The sequence below is a fragment of the Glycine max genome, chromosome 20 (assembly GCF_000004515.6).
Source record: "Glycine max cultivar Williams 82 chromosome 20, Glycine_max_v4.0, whole genome shotgun sequence".
In the NCBI taxonomy this organism is placed as follows: domain Eukaryota; kingdom Viridiplantae; phylum Streptophyta; class Magnoliopsida; order Fabales; family Fabaceae; genus Glycine; species Glycine max.
In genome coordinates, this window is record NC_038256.2 from 34,141,485 (window position 1) to 34,160,859 (window position 19,375).

The 19,375-nt window shown below is 33.2% G+C and overlaps 3 protein-coding genes and 1 long non-coding RNA gene across 6 annotated transcripts; 2 read left to right on the forward strand and 2 right to left on the reverse strand.

Annotated features, from left to right (window-relative positions):
- Positions 1-1,137, reverse strand: LOC100813085 (universal stress protein A-like protein). The gene is made up of 4 exons (NM_001348654.1): positions 875-1,137; positions 662-768; positions 393-505; positions 1-285 (listed from the first exon to the last, which is right to left on the reverse strand). The coding sequence occupies exons 1-4, from the start codon at positions 1,047-1,049 to the stop codon at positions 189-191; spliced, it is 492 nt and encodes a 163-aa protein (NP_001335583.1). The 5' UTR covers positions 1,050-1,137; the 3' UTR covers positions 1-188.
- Positions 1,138-1,820: 683 nt separating this feature from the next.
- On the reverse strand, positions 1,821-3,665 carry LOC100813624 (PsbP-like protein). 2 transcript variants are annotated; one of them, NM_001253006.3, is made up of 8 exons: positions 3,519-3,644; positions 3,320-3,416; positions 2,891-2,974; positions 2,676-2,749; positions 2,467-2,589; positions 2,323-2,394; positions 2,124-2,220; positions 1,821-2,017 (listed from the first exon to the last, which is right to left on the reverse strand). In NM_001253006.3, exons 1-8 carry the CDS (start codon positions 3,570-3,572, stop codon positions 1,914-1,916), a joined length of 705 nt encoding a protein of 234 aa, NP_001239935.1. In that variant the 5' UTR covers positions 3,573-3,644; the 3' UTR covers positions 1,821-1,913. The 2 variants fall into 2 exon arrangements, with proteins under 2 accessions (NP_001239935.1, XP_006605386.1); XM_006605323.3 differs by having other exon boundaries at positions 1,985-2,017; positions 2,119-2,220; positions 3,519-3,665.
- Positions 3,666-4,797: 1,132 nt separating this feature from the next.
- On the forward strand, positions 4,798-12,130 carry TIP1-10 (aquaporin TIP1-10). 2 transcript variants are annotated; one of them, XR_005890246.1, is made up of 5 exons: positions 4,798-4,930; positions 5,715-5,965; positions 8,288-8,292; positions 8,511-8,626; positions 11,877-12,130. It is a non-coding gene; the product is annotated as an aquaporin TIP1-10 (long non-coding RNA). The 2 variants fall into 2 exon arrangements; XR_005890245.1 differs by lacking the exon at positions 8,288-8,292 and having other exon boundaries at positions 5,715-5,972; positions 8,516-8,626.
- Positions 12,131-12,182: 52 nt separating this feature from the next.
- Positions 12,183-14,552, forward strand: LOC100791457 (F-box protein At2g39490). Its single transcript, XM_006605761.4, has 3 exons — positions 12,183-13,578; positions 13,859-14,014; positions 14,122-14,552. The coding sequence occupies exons 1-3, from the start codon at positions 12,793-12,795 to the stop codon at positions 14,329-14,331; spliced, it is 1,152 nt and encodes a 383-aa protein (XP_006605824.1). The 5' UTR covers positions 12,183-12,792; the 3' UTR covers positions 14,332-14,552.
- Positions 14,553-19,375: the final 4,823 nt, after the last annotated feature.

Consider the following 19,375-nt stretch of genomic DNA (forward strand, 5'->3'; position numbering starts at 1 on the left):
TCAAAATCAAAAGGGCATGCATCCTGGTCTTCCCTTTACCCTTTAAGGTTTAATATTTTGCGAGGTGAAAGGAACAAAACACACGCAACCCAAATGACACATAGGCGACAAAAGCAAACTGTTTTTTTGTCTATTTATTTATTTACATAAAAACAAAGCTGGTAAATACTAGATTCGTATTATTATTATTATGTTTCTCCGGCGGTTGGTTTTGGCTTCTTCACAATCAAAACCGGGCACTTCACGTTCTGTGCACAGTGATTGCTGACGCTTCCAAGGAAAGCCCTGCCATTCAACATCCAAAAGTTTATTAATTAAAACTACAATTTACATATAGAGAAGTTAAACACTTACTTGATTTAATTAAAAGGGTATGTTGACTCATCACTCACCTCTTGATGAGACCATAACCATGGCTTCCCATGACTAAGACATCAGCACCCAACTTTTGAACCATCTGACAAATCACATCCCTTGTATCGCCATTCTCTACCCTCGTCTCCACCTTAATTAACCACACCACCCGTTGACAATATTCAGAAACTCAACAGAGCAAAAAGAAAAAAAAAAAAAAGAAAAGAGAGAGGACATACATCATATATGTAATGTAACTAAATTAAGATTATAGTAATTAATTGATAATGTAGGTATAGGTACGTACATTTTCAATATTTTTACACAATTTCTTGGCTTTCTCCAAGACGCAATCGGCAACTTGTTGGCTATACCTCTCCATGGTAGCCGTTATGTCAGAGGCAAAAAAATATCCTGAAAAATTAAGAAACACCACACAACAACACATAATTGATTAATCAAAATAACACCAAGCTAACTAGCTAGCTAAGCTTATTTTTTGTTAGTCCTATAACTATACCTGTGCCATCGAAGGCTGAATAAGTGACTCGAGGGGGCTTGACGTATAGGAGAATAAGGGTGTCTTTGGAATTTTGAAAAGAAAGGTTCTTGAGGCACCATGAGAGAGCATACATGCTCTCCTCGCCTTCATCCACGGCCACCAGGATCCTGCGTTCTTCTTCTTCTTCTGCCATGTCAGCGGTTGATTGATTCGTTAAGCTTTGAGATCACAAGAAGGTTCAGGAAAGGATAAGTATAACTAAGAAGAGTGACTCATATCATATGTGAATATGTGACATATGTGTCTATTTATATAATTTCTTCTTCTTTTTTTTAATTTTCCCACGTGTCCTTATCCTAAGGTGGCTTATATCGAGCATTCAATGGATTGTGTGCTGAATCTATTGGCGGTTTCTGGGTTTGGGCTTTCTGGTTTTCTGTATTTCAACACAGTGGGCCTTTGCTACCCAACTATGCTGGACAATTGTCACAATTCTGGGATGCAGATGGTTCGGCGTAATTGAACTTGCCAGTTTCAGCCACTGCTCCTCAGTCCTCATTTTCATCTGCCTATACAAACAAGCCCACAGAATTCTAAGCCGCAATATAATAATTATGCTTTTCCTTGTTTACATGTTATGTTATGTAAAACATGTTTTGGTACATGTAGAATGATCAATATTATTGTGACATGTGTACTGTCTTGCAAAAGGCTTGTTTGACCAATATACTCTTTCAATATTTGCAAGTTGGTTACAAAATTTTAAATCTTTTGTTTTATTAATATCTTTTATTAAAGCCTTCTAAAATTTCCCAACCGAAATACTCCATAAAGGAGTAGCAGTGGAACAATGTAAGAGTAGACGAGGAACAACGAATTGAGTTTGCACCACAAATGACAGACAAAGTCACTTTGCATGCGATGTACAAAAGAGAGTTCTATTGGTATAGTAGAAGATATCATTCACTTGTAAAAACTTATTTTGCTCTGATATACGAATATTTCAAACTTGATCTGTAGGCAAATTAAAACATGTTTTGCATTGTCCCGTGACATTTCAGATGTCAAGAAGCCTAAAGGAGTCTGCTACCACTTTAAGCTGATCTCGAAATCTTTTCCATCGCCTTTCATTGGCTCCAACAATTAACGTGTAGTACCTTCCTGTGAAAAGCACACGTCGTTAGGTAGAATTGGGACCATGACAGAACATTTTATGAAGGCAACTGACACATTGAGATAGGAGAGGGTACTGGGTTGGTTACTTAACCATTTCCTATAGCAATTGTTGCAAAGGAGGCACTAGAATAATTTGGTGATGTAAGTATATATTCAAAGGTATAGTAATGTTTTCCATCTATGGTTTTCTGCATTCAGAATTCAAAAATAGTTGTAAGTATATATTCAGAATTCAAAGATATATATTTCATAGAAAAAAACATTGAGGAAGAAATAAAGTGAAAAGAAACCTCCTGCATGTCATTTATTGTTGGTCTTTGGTTTGGTGCTGCGTATCTATGTTTCACCAAATCGTATATAACCTGCTTAAGATACAAACTGGTTAAGTATAAATTAGACTTATAGAACATTAGGACACAATTTTGCAGCATCACCTCTTCCATAGGACCCAAATCTCGGATGTCTTTCTTCTCGGTTGGTATAAATCTCACCCGTACATTCTGTAACTGTAGATATCTGTCTTTGAATGCAGAATCATGAGCCCTGAAGTCAAATTCCTAGGGGGAGATACATTCAAACATCTAGGAAATTTTATGGTTGTAACTAGAATTTCTGTGAGATTAATATGATTCTTATTTCTTACCTTCCAATCAATGGGATATACGTAAGAATACCCATCTTCATAGTCCACAAAAGCTCGGTATCTGTCTGGTTTTTCTACACGACCAAGAGTAATGGAATTCCAAAATTTCAGAAGATCATGACTAGTCTCTCAGTTTTACATACGAACAAGGATCCTTTTTGTGAAGTGAAACTTAATAACACAAAAAATATGACCACATCAGCATACATGAATACCTTGAGCAAAGACCAAATTTGTTGGTTGTAAATTTGCAGTTAATGCTCCAATGCCTAACAGTAGCGGTCTTCTCCGGCAATGACCTGAAAATCATAAAGGAGATGAGATAAATTCTTGCAAAATCCAGTACCAGGCAAGATAACTTTGTTTATCATCCTATTCTCATTTTTCACCAAAATCATAACTAGGAAATGATTTAATTTTCCAAATGCACAGTGAACTCAGCAGAGAGGAATTTATTATGAAGATTTAATAAAGAATTGAAGATAGATACTTCTGAGTCGTGATTCTTAACTAGCACAGACATTGAAATACTTGTTTTGAAGGGAAATTGATCCCTGAATCTTGATTATCATTAATTTTGCTGTGTTTCAAATGAACACATTTTCAAGCACTATTGCACAAGGAAATTCAGTCTAAGTTCTTACTTTCTCCGCTGGGGGTTGTGTCCAATTCACAAAAGACAGTGTTGGAAGATGAAGTTGCAATGTTGCGAGGCAAACAATTTGTATGTGGCAAGTTTAGCTGAAACAATACAAAGTAGAGTACGTGTACCTGAGCTGTGTGTGTATAAAGAACAGTGTCTGAATGAAATAAAGAAAGAAAAAAAATGATCAACACGCACACCTTATGGGATAAGCAAGGTGAAATCCAGCTCAAAGAGCACGAAGAAACTACCATACTTGGCAGTGGTTTAGAGCTTCACTATTGAGATAGTGTTTGCTGGATAATAGAATTTAGGCCTTTTGATGTGGCTAGGAGCATGTGGTCATATCACAATGAAACCTTCAATATTTGTTTCTGAGTTGGGATAATGCTATTCCACAATCTGAGTTGAGGGGGAGTGGGCTGGCCCAGAAATGGTTCTGAACAAGGTTGTTTCAAAAGTATTCCAGCCCAAGTCCTTTAAAAAAACAAATTGGGCTGAATTAATTTTTTTAAAAAAAAATATAAATACCAGAAAATCAATGATAATAATAATAATGGTGAAAAAATAATGTATTAAGTATGAACTTTTGATAACTTAATGGTAGCTTGGTGCTTGAAAGTTGAAACTACGTGTCTACGTGGACATGTGCAATAGGGTGTTGTAGTCATACTAAACCAGCTCAAGTTATTAAAGTGGGTTGAATTCAAATATTGATAATAGATTTAAGTGGTGATTCAGGCTAATGATAAAAAAGATATAATATCTAATGTGTGTAATTTAGTTGTTATTATATCCTAATTTTATGGGAAATGATATATGTTCGATTATCCTAGAATATATTATTGGAGAGAAATGAAGAACTTTATATGTGATTAAATTTTGAACTGAATGATTATGATTGTTGTTAATAAAAAAAACAACAATTTACTTATTGGCTGACTTGAACAATAAATCCATACCTCCGTCCTAATGGCATTCTAATTGATGACTAAATTAACAATTTACTCCTAATATTGTAACCCGTTCAATTTATCTCTATTGTTAAGTTTCATTGTCAATTTGAATCAGGCCATGACCGAGGGGACCAATTATACATGCACATAGATTATGAAGAAGATAAATTGTACTAATTAATTAATCCATTGATTTGATCTACCATGCAGTTAGATCAGCATCAAATCACAGCCACAAATGTGGCAAAACTAGTGCCAATTATAGCAATCAAATCACAAATAAGTGACTCCATGAAGATCCCTTCCTTCCGTATTCCTTAACTGCAGGCTAGCACAACATGTACAGAGTATTACCGGGTAACAATTGGATCTGGACCGTTTCCTTAGCCGTTAATTTTGTTATTTGAAGAGCAAACAAAGCTCTCACAATTTTATGCTCACTCCTAAGTCGTAACTCTTAACCAAACCAGAAAACAAACAAGCACACAGTCTTCTGTTTCTGTAGATTCTGATTCCTTAGCTAATGGCAATCGATAGAATTGCAATTGTGTCGCCTAGAGAGGCTAGCAATCCTGCTGCAATCAGAGCAGCATTTGCAGAGCTCTTCTCTATGCTCATTTTTGTCTTTGCAGGACAAGGCTCTGGCATGGCCTATAGTGAGTACCCTGCATAATTCCATTTACTCGTTTTTTAAGTGTTTTAGAACTTAAGAGATTTATTTTTGTCCCAATATAAGTTAAAAAATCAGTTAGCACAACTAACAATACTTACCATTTTCAACATGAGCCTAAAGTGTTTTTTCCTCTCTTTCCATATCTATTTATTGTTTTTTTAATTATTCATTTAATTTTTATAGTTTTTAAACTTATTCTTTTTAATTTCTATGGTTAATAAGTGGATTTTTCAGGACTAAAGTATCCACTTATTAAATCTCAGAGACTAAAAAAATCAACTTATTAATTACAGGGACTAAAAAGAATAAATTTGAAAATTATATGGACTAAATAGATAATTAATTTTTTTTTATAAAACACATCTATTTATTGTTATTGAATGAAATGACTTTTATATTGTAATTTTTATGGATAAATAATAAGTGTTATTTCTTTGACTTTCATAATAATTACTTTTAATAAATAAGTTGTTGATCCGAATGTTGCTGATTTTCTTAAGTTTGAAGTTAAGTCTTTTAGATGGAAAATATATGATTGAGAGGAAAAAATCCTACCAAAAATGATAAATCAAGTTCTCTAACAAAAATTAATTATCGACAAAATCGATAAATATTTTATATTCAAAACATATTAAAAAAACTTTAAAAGTCATACTAAAAATGATTTTTCCTTATAGGCTCTATTGTTATTTTTCTTTGATGCCTAGCACTGAGAATTTTAGGATGCTATGGCATGTTTGGTGACAAGTTGTTGGGTACTGTGGCAGGCAAACTTATAGGCAATGGACCTGCAACTCCTGGTGGTCTTTTAGTTGCATCATTGTCTCATGCATATGGGCTTTTTGTGGCGGTTGCTGTGGGAGCGAACATTTATGGGGGTCATATCAACCCTGCAGTCACATTTGGTGCTTTCATAGGAGGAAACATAACCCTCTTGAGAAGTATTTTCTATTGGATTGCACATTTGGTGGGTTCAGTTGTTGCTTGCATTCTTCTCAATTTTTCTAGTGGTGGAATGGTAAACCATCCATTCTTAAGCTTTAAACACTCATATCATATCAATATGTAACGTGTGACACCCTCTACCCCTCACATATATATTAATAAAGGAATAAAAATTCAAATATTAATTAAAAGTATTTTTAAAACATTTTTAAATACAAGCTTTTCAAATGGGTAAAAGGCTCACATTCATTTTCTTCTACATCATATTCAAACTTTTCCAAATAAATAATAAAGTCATCTCGACTCAAAGAAAGTCATATAAGTCTCATACAATTAATATAGAACCTATATCCTAATGTCACATCCTATCAGAGCATGGTGTTCCCGTGTCCTCTAGTATGAGGTTCTTCATAGTCATCCACCTATTCATCTGCTCCCCCGAACACAAGTTCAAGATCATCACAGGATCCAAACACAACAACACACAGGGAGTGAGTTATCACATTCCTAGCTAATAGAGAAACAAGACAATTAAATATATATATTATATAAATGAGATACCACTTGCTTAAACATAGCTCACGTAACTTCACCACTTCGTCATTCAAAATTCACTTTTCAATTATCAATCACATTACACAAGAATTCCACACTTCGATCAAGATATAATAACACATCAATTAGCAAGCATATGCAATAGTTATGCTAAGACTCAATTTTATATGCAATGTGGTACCATGTCAGTGAAAAACCACCCTGGGGCGCTTAGGAGTACATAACAAGACACACCCCACAATGGGTTTGTCAAGTCACTCTCACTAAGTAAGATCATAGGGAGACCAGTCAGGGTCACGATGTTTTGCGAGAATGCTCCAACCATATGAGATCAGCATAGGCTTAAAGGAGCACTCAAACCCGGTGACCCCCAAGGCCTACACTCTGAAGAGTCCGTCAGGGCCTCTCCCTCCTGATTCAGGTCCAACCCCTAGAATAATTTTTTTTACATGCAGACACTGCTCATGAATTATACAATACCCACGACCTTACACTCGTGTTTTAAACACGTTCAACACAATTGCGCTACGATTTAACACTGGTTCCTAAATAGGAAACCTACATTTTCTCTTTAACACTGCGCATCAACGCTTTTCTCAAGATAACGCTGGTCGGATATTGTACAATTCATAGCTTACAACACAAGTAATTTCACATCAAGTGTTAACTACACACTTATCCACAACTAGAACTCATTCACAATTTCACATCTCATAGTGTCACAATCCACCATCACATGTTTACACGTATCTCACAAATTAACACATGTTCAACTTTACACTTATACTCAATCTCAATAACAATATTATAATCTCAAAGCAACATGTTATTCTACAATTCATCACATACTCACAATTTAAATTATCATTTCATATCCTCAATATAACAATTTATATAAAAGACTATCACAACATGAGAACTAAAACCCCTCAAATAATATTACACAATTATATCCAAATCATAGGTCCAAATATACAAATATCAAGAGCACAATTTATCAAGCAATTTTCATCAGGACATCAATATTTTATTTATAATCATAAAGGAAAAATTGCAATTTAACAAACATTCCAAAATGAAATCCCAATTTAATCCTCTAAGGATCCCTACACATGTTCTCACTAATCCCCAACTGTGAATAACTCATCACTTACCTCTAAGCGGGCTCACGTGTCTTCAGCCAGCGATAGCAACATCTCTAGCGGTTCCCGAAAATTCTTTCAATTATTCATCCGACTGCTCCAATAGAATTCTCAAACGTCAGAGAGACGGAGAAGAGATTGAAACCTCCACTTGTACTGTCTTCATACGATTCCTTTTTCTCCCTCCACGAATATTATCTCGCAAATCCCAACGGTGGAAGCGTGCAGAATTGAATTTCGAACAACATATCCAAAATTCACAATAATCCAACGGTTAACGAAACCGGGATCGTAGTTTTACCAAGACAGCTCTGGGTTTCTGTGGGAAAGAAAAAGGCTACAATGCGAAGGGTTTTTCTCTCAGTTCAGACATGATATCGAAATTCCCAACGGTGAGAATGCTCGGAATTGTGTTGCGAACATGATACTCAAATTTCACGACGATCCAACGGTGAACAGGTTCGAGATCGTCGTTTTTCTGAGACTGGTTTGGTGGGCTGCGGGAAAAAGAAAGGGTTTTGAGAGGAGAAGGGGAAAAACGAAAATGAGGCCAAAAGGAGGCAGCTGACTTAACATAACTATTTATACCTAGGGTACTCAGCCTATTATTTGCTCTATATTTATTTATTTATTTATTTATTACTAAAAAGCTTTTTAAATTTATTTACGAAAAATTGGGATGTTACATAACGGATGAGCCTAAGTCAGAGGATAATTAATTTAAAAAATAAAAAATAATAATTATTATCATGAAATGAGTAAAAAACTAAGAACAGAAGTTTAAATATACAAAATTAAAGGGAATAAAATATACAAAATTATTGTATTTATATATAATTGTTTTAAAAATGACGGGTGCAAATGATCTCCAATATCCATCTCAGGATTGAATTTGATTCTAACTTTATTTGTGTTGGACAGGAAACATCTGTCGTTGTCTTCTGGTGTGTCAGTGTGGAATGCACTAATTTTTGAGATTGTGATGACTTTTGGTTTGGTATACACAGTTTATGCCACAAGAGTGGACCCAAAGAAAGAAAATGTGTGGTCGTTACTTGGTGCACCCAACATTTTTATTGGGGCACCCAACACTTAGGGTGAAATGACAAAAATGTCCTTCACCATAATAATATAAACACAACAACAGTACAACGCTTCTTCATTCTTCTTTCTCTTCCTATGACGCTTCTTCTTCCTCTTCCTCTTCCTACGACACTGCTTCTTCCTGTCACTGTTTTTGTTCATGGTTGGTGTTCGTGGTTCTTCCTGTGCCACACATCCTTCATCTTCCTCTGTGGTTCGGGTTGGTCTTCGTAGCAGTTCTTCTTCTCCTTGGTTGGATAATCTTCTTCAAGGTAAGTGGTCCCTTCTCTTTTATAGCAGTTTTTCCTCTATGTTGAATGATTATTTGCTATTATGATGTTGTTGCATGATTGTATTGTTCTATGCTATTGGTTTTTGGTGTTTGTTGTTGTTGGTTTTGTTTTTTTTTTAAACTTTGCAGGAAAAAATGGCCTGTTGCTAGAAAAAATCCATACAGATCATCAATTTGTATGGGTCATACGGATTAGTAATCCATATGGTACATACGGATTACCAATCCGTATGACCCATATGGATTACCAATCCATATAGGTTTTATTTACTTTTTAAAATTATTTTTGGTAAAAAGAATTAGTTATTATTAAAAATAATTATTGTTTTTATTGTTGGTAAATTTTTGTTAATGTTTTTTAAAAAGTTTATTTTGTGTTGTGGTACTGATCCGTATGGTATTTTTAATTTTTTTTATTAATTCAATATAAAAAAATGAAATTCTTTTACAATTTTTACATACAGATCAGTGATCCGTATGATATTTTTTTTAAAAAAAATTGTTGCAATATTTTTAGAAAAATTCATGAGTTATTTTTAAAATTTGTACTACCAAACGGATCAATGATCCGTATGAGATTTTTTTAAAAAAATTATTAATTAAAAATAATAATCTAAAAATTAAGTTTAAAATTATTTTTTTAAAAATTCTTGTGACTTATTTTTAAAATTTTTTAAATGTCATTATGTATGGTAAAAAAAATTGTTGTATTTTATTAAATTTTAATTAGTGTTTTGGCCATACGGATCACTGATCCGTATGGTTTTTTTAAAAAAAATTTTAAGTAGTGTTATGTTTGTTAAAAAAATTTGTAGTTATTCTTTTAGTTTTTTTTTATTTTTAGTGATTTTGTTAAAAAAAATTAGTGTCATATGATTTCTTTTAATTTTTAGTTATTTTTTAGTGTATGAATCATATGGATCAGTGATTCGTATGATTTTTTGTAAATTTTAAAAATTGAAAATAATATAGTATAGACACCTTACGGACCTTTCAGATTGCTGACCAAAATTTCAAATATATTTCAGATTATCAGGCTCTACTCCACTGCCATCACGGTTAAGCACCATCAACGAGGAACTAGATATGGTTCTTGTGACTCTACCTAGTAAGAATGTTTACCTTTCATATTGATACGTTTATTTAGATATGTGACATGTTTGTAGTTAGCTTAAATGTTAATTATGTTTGAATGCCAATTTTGTTATATCATGCTTGAATGTTAATTATGTCAAAATTAACAAATGAAAAGCACAAACAATGCAGCGAAATGGCCAAGATCATGCTGAAGGTCGTGGTTCCACCAAATACTATCTTAAACACCGTTAACACCAAGGACTAGGTCATCTTCATTTTTATTTAATTAACATATCATTATTATATTATTTTGTGTAACTAACCAACCTTATTTTGTTATATCAAATGTAGATTTACGGGTGAAGTTAGTATGTCATTTACTGTGAGGTGAAAAGACGTACTTGACCACTTATGGCATTTCATTGGCAAGAATGGAAATTTCCATACCGTTGTCTACAACCAAGATTTGGACAAACCAGCCATTATAGCAGGGTGGACAGCACTAAGAGATTTTTATCACCTGACCGGAGATCATCAAATATCGTTAACTCATTATAGTAAGAGTGTATTCTTTCTCACCATATTCAAGAGTAATAGCCGGCCAAAATCATTCCCAAGGTGACACTCATTATACCATCAAGTGCCAAATTCTGTCACTTTCAAGGTGTATCTCACTCCGTTACCTACAACAGTCTGGTAAGCAACTTTCTAATTTAGTTCTCAGCAATTGTTTATCTTTCAAGTTTTAAATTTCATAAATTGTTGACATAACATTCTTCTTAATATCAGAACGTTCCAAGTACCATGTATTATTTTCTTAAAGACAAAGGCTGGACTCATTTGCATTTGGAGGACGTTGCAGAATGTCGACTTGTGTTCAATCACTGGAGAAAGACACTTAAAATTGGAGCTGGATGAAAATATTTTTGTGAAACTCTGTCCTTGAAAGCTAGCATGGAAATTGTCTTTGAATTCATTGATCCGACTGTTAACCATGTGTTATTTTGGCCATGTTTATGAACATTATTATGACTTGGAACATTGAATATTTTAATTATTAGGAACATTATTATGACTTATGAACATTATCCCTTTGTTAGTTATATAATAGTTGTTTTATCATGTGTTGATCATAAATTTTTTGCAATCATGTTCTTATATATAATAGTTGTTTTATAATGTCTAATATTATCCCTTTGTTAGTTACCAGTTAGCTACAAACAATATCTTTTAGTAATTAATTTGGTCATATTTTTGAATTAAATTATTTTTAATTAATCACTAAATTAAAATTTAAGCAATCTAATTTTAAAAAAGTTTATATATATTATAATATTTTTAACAATCTAATTACTAAATACATTTGTTTATACCACAATATCACAAAATTCATATTTTTATCAGTGCTAAATTTTTTTTATTTACGGATTTTTGTTATTACAAAAAAATTATTTTTAAAATATTCACAATTTTTAAAAAAATTTATGTACCTACAGATCAGCAATTCGTATGGATCATATGGATCGCTAATCCGTATGTGCATATCATTTTTTTTTTGCTTACCTCTCCTTTTCCGATAACAAAAACCGACCAAAATTCACTGTATACTCCTCACAAACGCACGTACACCATCGGAGATCAAATACGTTTTTAAACCGCCCTTAACGAAAGCAACTTACACTGAGTGACGGAAATTTTGCAAAAAAAAATAACACTACAGAAATGAAAAACTCAACTTACTATTTATAACCAAAAATACCTATATGGGTATTTTCGGTATTTTGATAAATTGTTGGGTGCCTAAGAAAAAATGTTGGGTGCCCCAAGCAATTCCCGGAATGTGGGTGTTATTGCCCCAATAGCAATTGGGTCCATAGTGGGTGCCAACATCTTGGGTGGTGGGGCTTTTGATGGAGCATCCATGGACCCAGCAGTGTCTTTTGGGCCAGCTGTGGTTAGCTGGTCATGGACTCATCACTGGGTCTATTGGCTTGGCCCATTCATTGGTTCAGCTGCTGCTGCCATTCTCTATGATAATATCTTTATCGGTGACGATGGTCAAGAACCCCTTACAAATAGTGATTTCTAGAATGTTTTTCTCCCTTATCTACGGATGTAATATGATGCTCTCTATATTAAGCAGTGAAAAACTGAATGAATGAAACTTTTAGATGTCAAACGAAAGAATGAAATTTTTTATTTTTTAGTTTTAATTTTTTAGAATTCCCTTTATCAATATGGACATGTTTGTTCAATAGAATCTAAACGGATTGACAGAGTTCATTTTCAGTTGTGTTATTTTACCTTCCCTCTTGAAGATCATTGACTTTGAAAATAAAATAAGCATTATGTCAGGTTGTGGAATACCCACACCCACACTATCATAGACATAGACGCGCCATTATAATATCATGTTCAAACCTATTCAGTCTCATAAGATACGATATTGAAATAGTAAATAACGTCAAACGCATAGAGTTGGTCCTTAGAATTGAATTCAACATGAAAAATAAACGCCAAGATAAGACAATCATATATATATATGTGATTTTTTGTCAGACTTCTGAATTAGTCAGAGTCTAACTCTTTCCTCTGATGAAGGTTAAGAAAAAAATATCCCCTTAATTCATAGCTGTGATAGCCACATCAATTCCGAGTCTTCAAATCTTATAATTATATATAAAACCACATACCCTTCTCTTTCAAGATCCATTCTCATCCACTATAGAAACATTAATTAGAGACTCTCCAATGGAGGATCTGTTTAGCAATTTGCCAGATGAAGTTCTAAGCTGCATAGTTTCTTTTCTGCCAAATGAATCAGCACTAGAAACCAGCCTCATATCTACTAGGTGGAGAGACCTATGGAACCAAGTCCTTGTCAGACATGGAACCACACAAGACATAACTGGTGTTGTTGCTGGTTTTCTGTCTCGTTTTGAAGAGCTAGATCCATTAAAACATCCCCGCAAACTTCAATTTCACTTTGCCGATCAAGACACTGCACTCTTTGCATCCATTGCAACTAACAGTAAGCTTCTTCTTGATTTCCCTGGTGGTGGGAACAAAGACCTCAAAAAGCAATATGAACTGAAGTTCATGTTCAACAAAGATCTCAACACTGTTCCCCCCACTTTCTTAGTCAAAACGCTTTATTTGAAATCAGTGAGCCATTTGACTAGTGAGTTGGTTTCCTCCATCGTTTCAAATTTGGAGCATCTTGAGAAGTTGATGATTGTTGAGTGCACTGGGTTGCAGTCTTTGTTCATTGAGTCTGAATCAAAGCTTCACAAGTTAACCATATTAGATTGCCCCCAGTTGAAGTCTCTCCATCTTAGAACTTCTAAGCTTAAAAGGTTCAGACTTCATGGACCTCTTCCAAAGATTTGGCCAGAATCCCATTTCAACCTCAGCCATGCCATGCTTGATTTCAGACTTGGACCAAGCTGTGCTGACTTCAAGGCTCAAGATTTCAACCAAACACTGTTGACAATAAAGAATTGTGAAGCTCTCACTTTATGTGAGTGGACTTTTCAGGTATGTTCTCTCTATAATTTCCCATCTTCTATTGCTGATTCAATGCAATTATATACCTGGCCAATTTATAATTTGAGCTTAATTTTTATGCACTGACAACAAGAGATTATAATAACTTATCAACAATGAAAAATTATAATGTAAATGTGAATGCATGCACTGTTTACTATATATATATATATATATATATATATATATATATTGGTAGTGACTTGAATTTAGAATGTCTCATTTTTTGTTATACACAATTTTACTAACTACAGAAGGGTTTTTCTTGCAGGCATTGATATGGCCATCGATTTCTCCAAGTGGGAACTTCATATTCTATAAAATAAGAGAGTTATGGTGGATTCACAACCATAGGGGTGAAAATAGCATGGAAGCCTTAGTCTCCTTTTTGAAATTATGCCCTGCTTTGGAGCAACTTTTTGTGACGGTAGGTTAATTTCATGCTTGGAAGTAATTGATGCTCTTGTTTTTATATAGTTTCTAAACTTTAATTTCTAACTTTTTATTTTATTTTTTATCACCGAATGGGTGCAGAATGATTCTACAAGTTATTCGGCTCCACGGTCCAATTCATGTTTAACGCAAGCAACTAAATATAGTACAAAATTGGAGCATCTAAAACGGATAAAGTTTATGGGGTTTACAAATCGAGTGGATGAAATCTCAGTGGCAAAAAGATTAATTGAATTAGTCAGGGGAGAGCCTCCAAAGATAGAGACTTGCTTGAATGCAGTGCTCGTGTAGTGATTTTTTTATGTAGAAAGGAAAATTATATGAACAGGTCATTTCCATGCCCTTTCAAAAAAATAAAAGTCATTTCCCATGCGGGCTGGGGCTGGCGTAGTGTTATAACTTAAGAGAGATAAATATGTCATATTTGGAGCCTTGTTTTCTATCCTTTTCTGCAATGTAATCTTGTAGCGGACGGCATATCTTTAAATATGGTATGATTCCTTTTACGCAAAGAGTGATTTTGATTGAATTATCTTTATTATTTCTCTCTCACAAAAAAAAAAAATTATGATTTCTCGTCATCATAAAAATATAAATTAGTCAATAGTAGATTTTAAGAAAAGTAGAAAAGGTGGAAATTTGTAGACAGGAACAAGATTGACGTTCATTCCCCTGATATCTAAAGCATACACCACGGGTGATGCACTACTTATGACCTATATAGTAGGAGGTAATAATCGTTTATCACAAGAAATTTAAATTTGCTAACATTAAATTTAACATTTTTTTTTTCGGTTGATGGCTTATCAGAATAAATAATCAAATATTAGTAGCAGGTATTTTTGAAAAGAAGTTGGGGAGGCTAAATCACGTACACATGGAATGCGAGTGTGATGCCACATAATAAGTATGTGAACATGGCTTCAAATTCACTTGGTATTTTAGCTGACATCAGAGAGCAGTAAGAAGGGGGTAATCGGTAGAGTACAAAAAAAATCAAGTTGGATCAACATGTCACATGTGAGAATGCCAAGAAAACCGATGGAACACAAGTGTTGACACTTTATGATGCGTGTTATTGCATTGCATTTGCAACCAAAGGAAGCTCAAGGAGTGGCTACGTGAGGCACCTGGGCGTGTAAGTGTCACACATGGCAGTGGCAGGAGCAGGAGAACTCATCTAACACATAATTTTCATTAAAAAAATCAAAATAAAAAGAACTCAATACTTTTCCTATTTTTTAAAACTATCATAATTGTTTCAAAGCAACTAGTTCATAATTGTAGAGCCTTTCTTCATAAAAAAAGAAAAATAACTGTAGAGCCTTTATTACAACCCCTAGGCAATTGGATTTTATATCGTATTAAATTAATAAAACTATGAAACTAAAACAAACCTAACCTCAAAAGATCAATTTCATTTGGTTTAGGCTTGGTATTATATTTAAACTGAATTAAATCAAACCACAAATGATCAATTTGATTTGGTTGATATTTGAGATTGTATTTAAAATGAATCAAATCAAACTGCATGTTAATTTTATATTTGATTTTGATTTTTAAAAATAATTGAATCAGACTGTACTATAAATATTTATGGTGAGTAATAAAAGACTATTATTTCCTGCACTCTCACGTTGCTTCTTAGATTCTTTCCAAAAATGTTTCTTAACCTTTCGAAAGCAAAAGAGAAAGTGCATTCGAGAATTTAATTTTACATTCCAAAATGAAAAGGAAGAAGGAAGTACAAGAAGCATGAGAAGTCAAAGAAGCAATAGTCCTAATAAAACAAGTTGGGTTTGTAGCCCAAATATGGAATGGCTTTGGAGAATTCATTTGTGCACCCATAATTTTCCAAAATTCCCAAATTACCCCTCTTCTTATTTCTTTTTCTTCCTCTTCCTTCTTCACTTAACATTTCATCTTGTTTTTGGATGCTTCTCTCGTGAGAGTTCCGTTCAAGCTGGTGTGTGATTTTTGATCGAGATCATTGGTTACGGTGATTCGTTGGCAAGTGGTGATTATGGTAGTGGTTGGTGTGGTTGTTAATGGCAGAGGAGGTGGAGGTACGTACATTTTTTCTGCAACTCAGAGTATGTTTTATATGAATTTATAATCCGTATATTACTTACGGATTGACAATTTGTAGGTTTCTTACGAAATGATAATCTGTAAGTTATATATTTTTTTAACTTTTTAAAAAATTTGTTTTATTTTTTTTGTAATATAATTATTTTTATTATTTAAAATATTTTTAAATACGTATAGTTTGATAATTCATTCGTACTTTTTAGTTTTTATAGTTTAAAAGTAATACTTATTTTTAAATAATTTAGACTTTTATTTTATTTTAAATTTATTTTTTTAATCCTTATAATTTTATGAATTATAATTAACTACACAAATATTAGCAAGACATACATAAGTAATTTATTGCAATATAATTTGTAATAAAAGAAAGTTAATATTTATAACTAATTTGTAGGTAATTATTTATGCAAACTTTTTTTTAGCACGGACTAAAAGGTAAGTCCCTAAAAGAGTTGATAATTTTTTTGGTAGCTAATACTGGATGAGTAGTTAAACATTTATAATGTTTGTGTGAATATTATTAAGTTAACTATTTTACGGAAGTCAAAAATTAATTATATTGTATCGTATATTAGTTTATGCAAGTCTAAATTTTAATATATATGATATATATTGTTATCAATTTTAATGTATTATCTTATTAAATGTAGTAAAAAAAATTAAAATGTGTAATAGTATATGTACAATGTCGTTAGGGGTTGTTTGTTTGTCATTGAACTTTTTTTAATGTTTTGTTAAGATGGACGAAGATTAGTGGATGTATGACAACATAATGTTTGAAGAAGTTGATATGAATGAAGAAAATCAAGAGGAATCTGGTGTGAATGAAGAAAATGGAGAGGAATCTGGTGTGAATGAAGAAAATGGAGAGGAACCTGGTGTGCATGAACTTGTTGATTGTTCAGATGCCTTAAATACTTTTCAGGTATTAATATGATTTTTTTTGTTAAAGTAAGTAAAAGAATGTTCGTTGAAGACTAAACATGTATGAATTGTATTGTAGGTATTTGCTACCTGTGATGATATTTTGCATTGGGCTCAATCTGTTGCGTGTGATATTGGTTTTGTGGCGGTGATTATGAGGTCAAACAAAGATATTGGAATTAGAGGAATGATCTCATTTGTTTTATTGGTTGTGAAGGGAGTGGTCAGTATAGGGCCATGAAAAAAGATTTAGTATGATCAGTTACTGGCAGTAAAAAATGTGAGTGTTCCTTTAAGCTGCGAGCGAAACCAGTGGTGGGAGGTGAAGGATGGATGGGGAAGTTAATATGTAGGAGTCATAATTATGTGTTGGCTAAGTCATTAGTTGGACATTCATATGCTAGTCAACTAATTAAGGATAAGAAAATTATTATTGGTAATATGACAAAGTCAATGGTCAAACCAAGAAATATTCTTCTAACATTGAAGGAGCATAATGGCAACAGTTATACAACAATCAAGCAAGTATAAAATGCAAGATATGCATATCGTTCTTCCAAAAGAGGCAATAATACTGAAATGCAACAACTAATGAAGTTTCTTGAACGAGATTAGTTTATTCATTGACATAGATTGAAGGATGAAAATGTTATACGTGATATATTTTGGGGTCATCTTGATGTAGTCAAACTATCCAATACCTGTAATTTGGTATTTCTCATAGATAGTACCTACAAAATAAACAAGTGCTGGCTGTTGTTACTTGACATTGTTGGTATGACATTTTCTGATGCTTTTGTCTATTTGGAGGGAGAACATCTATATAATATTGTTTGGGCTCTAGAATGGTTTTGAGGTATTTTTCTGAGACATGATACATTCCCAAGAGTTTTTGTTATTGACAAAGATCTAACATTGATGAATATGGTGAAAATTGTTTTCCCTAAGTCTACCAATTTGTTGTGTCAGTTTCACATTAATAAGAATGTGAAGGCAAAATATAAAATTTTTGTTGCTCAAAAAAATGCATGAGATTATGTCATGAAAGCCTAGGGAAGTTTGGTGGATTGTCCTTCTGACGATGACTATCTTATGAAGTTTGAAATTGCTTATTCTTCATGACCAATGTTTGTTGACTACATAAAGCAAACATGGTTGATTCCCTATAAAGAAAGATTTGTTATAGCTTGGACGAATAAGGTGATGCATTAAAAAACACAACAACTAACAAATATAAAAATTGTAAATATATTTTGGTGTTAGGGCTTAGGGCCTAATGGATAAAAATACATGTTTTTGTTTATTTGTTTGTGTATTTCAAATGTAGGATTGAGTCTGCTCATTGGGCCTTAAAGAGACTACTACAGAATAGTCTTAGAGACCTATGTAGTGTTTGAGAATCCATGAATAACATGATGACGCTGCAACACACTAAAATTAAGGCATCTTTTAAGACAAGTACACATGTGGTTGAACATGTTTTTAAAGTTACCTTATACAAGAAACTACTTGGCATAGTATCATGGTATGCTTTAAACCAAATTGATACTGAGTTTGAGCATGTAAGTTATGCTGGTATTGACAATTCTCGTTGTGAATGTGTAATGAGAATTACTCATGGTCTTTCTTGTGCATGTGAGTTAGCTAGATATGTTGTCGATAGTATATCACTTGACATAATCAATATGTTTTGGCGGGGGCTAAGTTTTTTAGACCAAGGGTTATCTGAGCCCGAAGTCAGCATAACCAAAGAGATGGAAACCATATCCAAGCGGTTTGAAGAGATTGATGTTTGTGGCAAAGTTACTCTAAAGAGTAAAGTTCGAGAAATTGTTTACTCCGATCTAAACTCTAGGTGTGTTTCTCCAGAAAAAGGTCAAAACAAAAGGTGCTCAAAAGAAACCGATGACCAAACATCAAAGATCAACTAACCGTGATTCGTTTTACTGAGAGTATGTTAATGTTTTACATTCTGTACAAAATAGTAATTCGTCAATCAAATGTAGTGCATCATCATTTGAACAACCAAAACCAAGAATAATCATACCGATGTTGGATCAATTTCATCCATGCATTCATGATTTTATTGAAAACATTGTCGATATCAAACCTAATGGTAACTGTGGATATCGTGCAATTGCTACCTTATTAGGTATGAGTGAAGATTCATGGTCTTTGATTTGTAACCACTTGCTTAAAGAACTTGCAAAATGGTCTAATGAGTATATCAATCTGCTTGGTGGCATAAACAGATTTGAGGAATTAAAGTGGTCCCTACTTGTTAATAGATTATCTATGGTTTATAAGTTTTCTTTTACGC

Excerpts from the sequence above, each read along its gene's own strand:
- LOC100791457 (XM_006605761.4), top strand. The coding sequence starts at position 12,793 with ATGGAGGATCTGTTTAGCAATTTGCCAGATGAAGTTCTAAGCTGCATA. Across the intron at positions 13,579-13,858 it reads TATGTGAGTGGACTTTTCAG|GCATTGATATGGCCATCGAT; the intron begins GTATGTTCTCTC and ends TTTTTCTTGCAG. Across the intron at positions 14,015-14,121 it reads TGGAGCAACTTTTTGTGACG|AATGATTCTACAAGTTATTC; the intron begins GTAGGTTAATTT and ends GAATGGGTGCAG.
- LOC100813624 (NM_001253006.3), bottom strand. The coding sequence starts at position 3,572 with ATGGTAGTTTCTTCGTGCTCTTTGAGCTGGATTTCACCTTGCTTATCC. Across the intron at positions 2,590-2,675 it reads TATATCCCATTGATTGGAAG|GAATTTGACTTCAGGGCTCA; the intron begins GTAAGAAATAAG and ends ATCTCCCCCTAG. Across the intron at positions 2,018-2,123 it reads AACAATTGCTATAGGAAATG|GAAGGTACTACACGTTAATT; the intron begins GTTAAGTAACCA and ends TGCTTTTCACAG.
- LOC100813085 (NM_001348654.1), bottom strand. The coding sequence starts at position 1,049 with ATGGCAGAAGAAGAAGAAGAACGCAGGATCCTGGTGGCCGTGGATGAA. Across the intron at positions 769-874 it reads TTCAGCCTTCGATGGCACAG|GATATTTTTTTGCCTCTGAC; the intron begins GTATAGTTATAG and ends TTAATTTTTCAG. Across the intron at positions 506-661 it reads TGTGTAAAAATATTGAAAAT|GTGGAGACGAGGGTAGAGAA; the intron begins GTACGTACCTAT and ends TGGTTAATTAAG.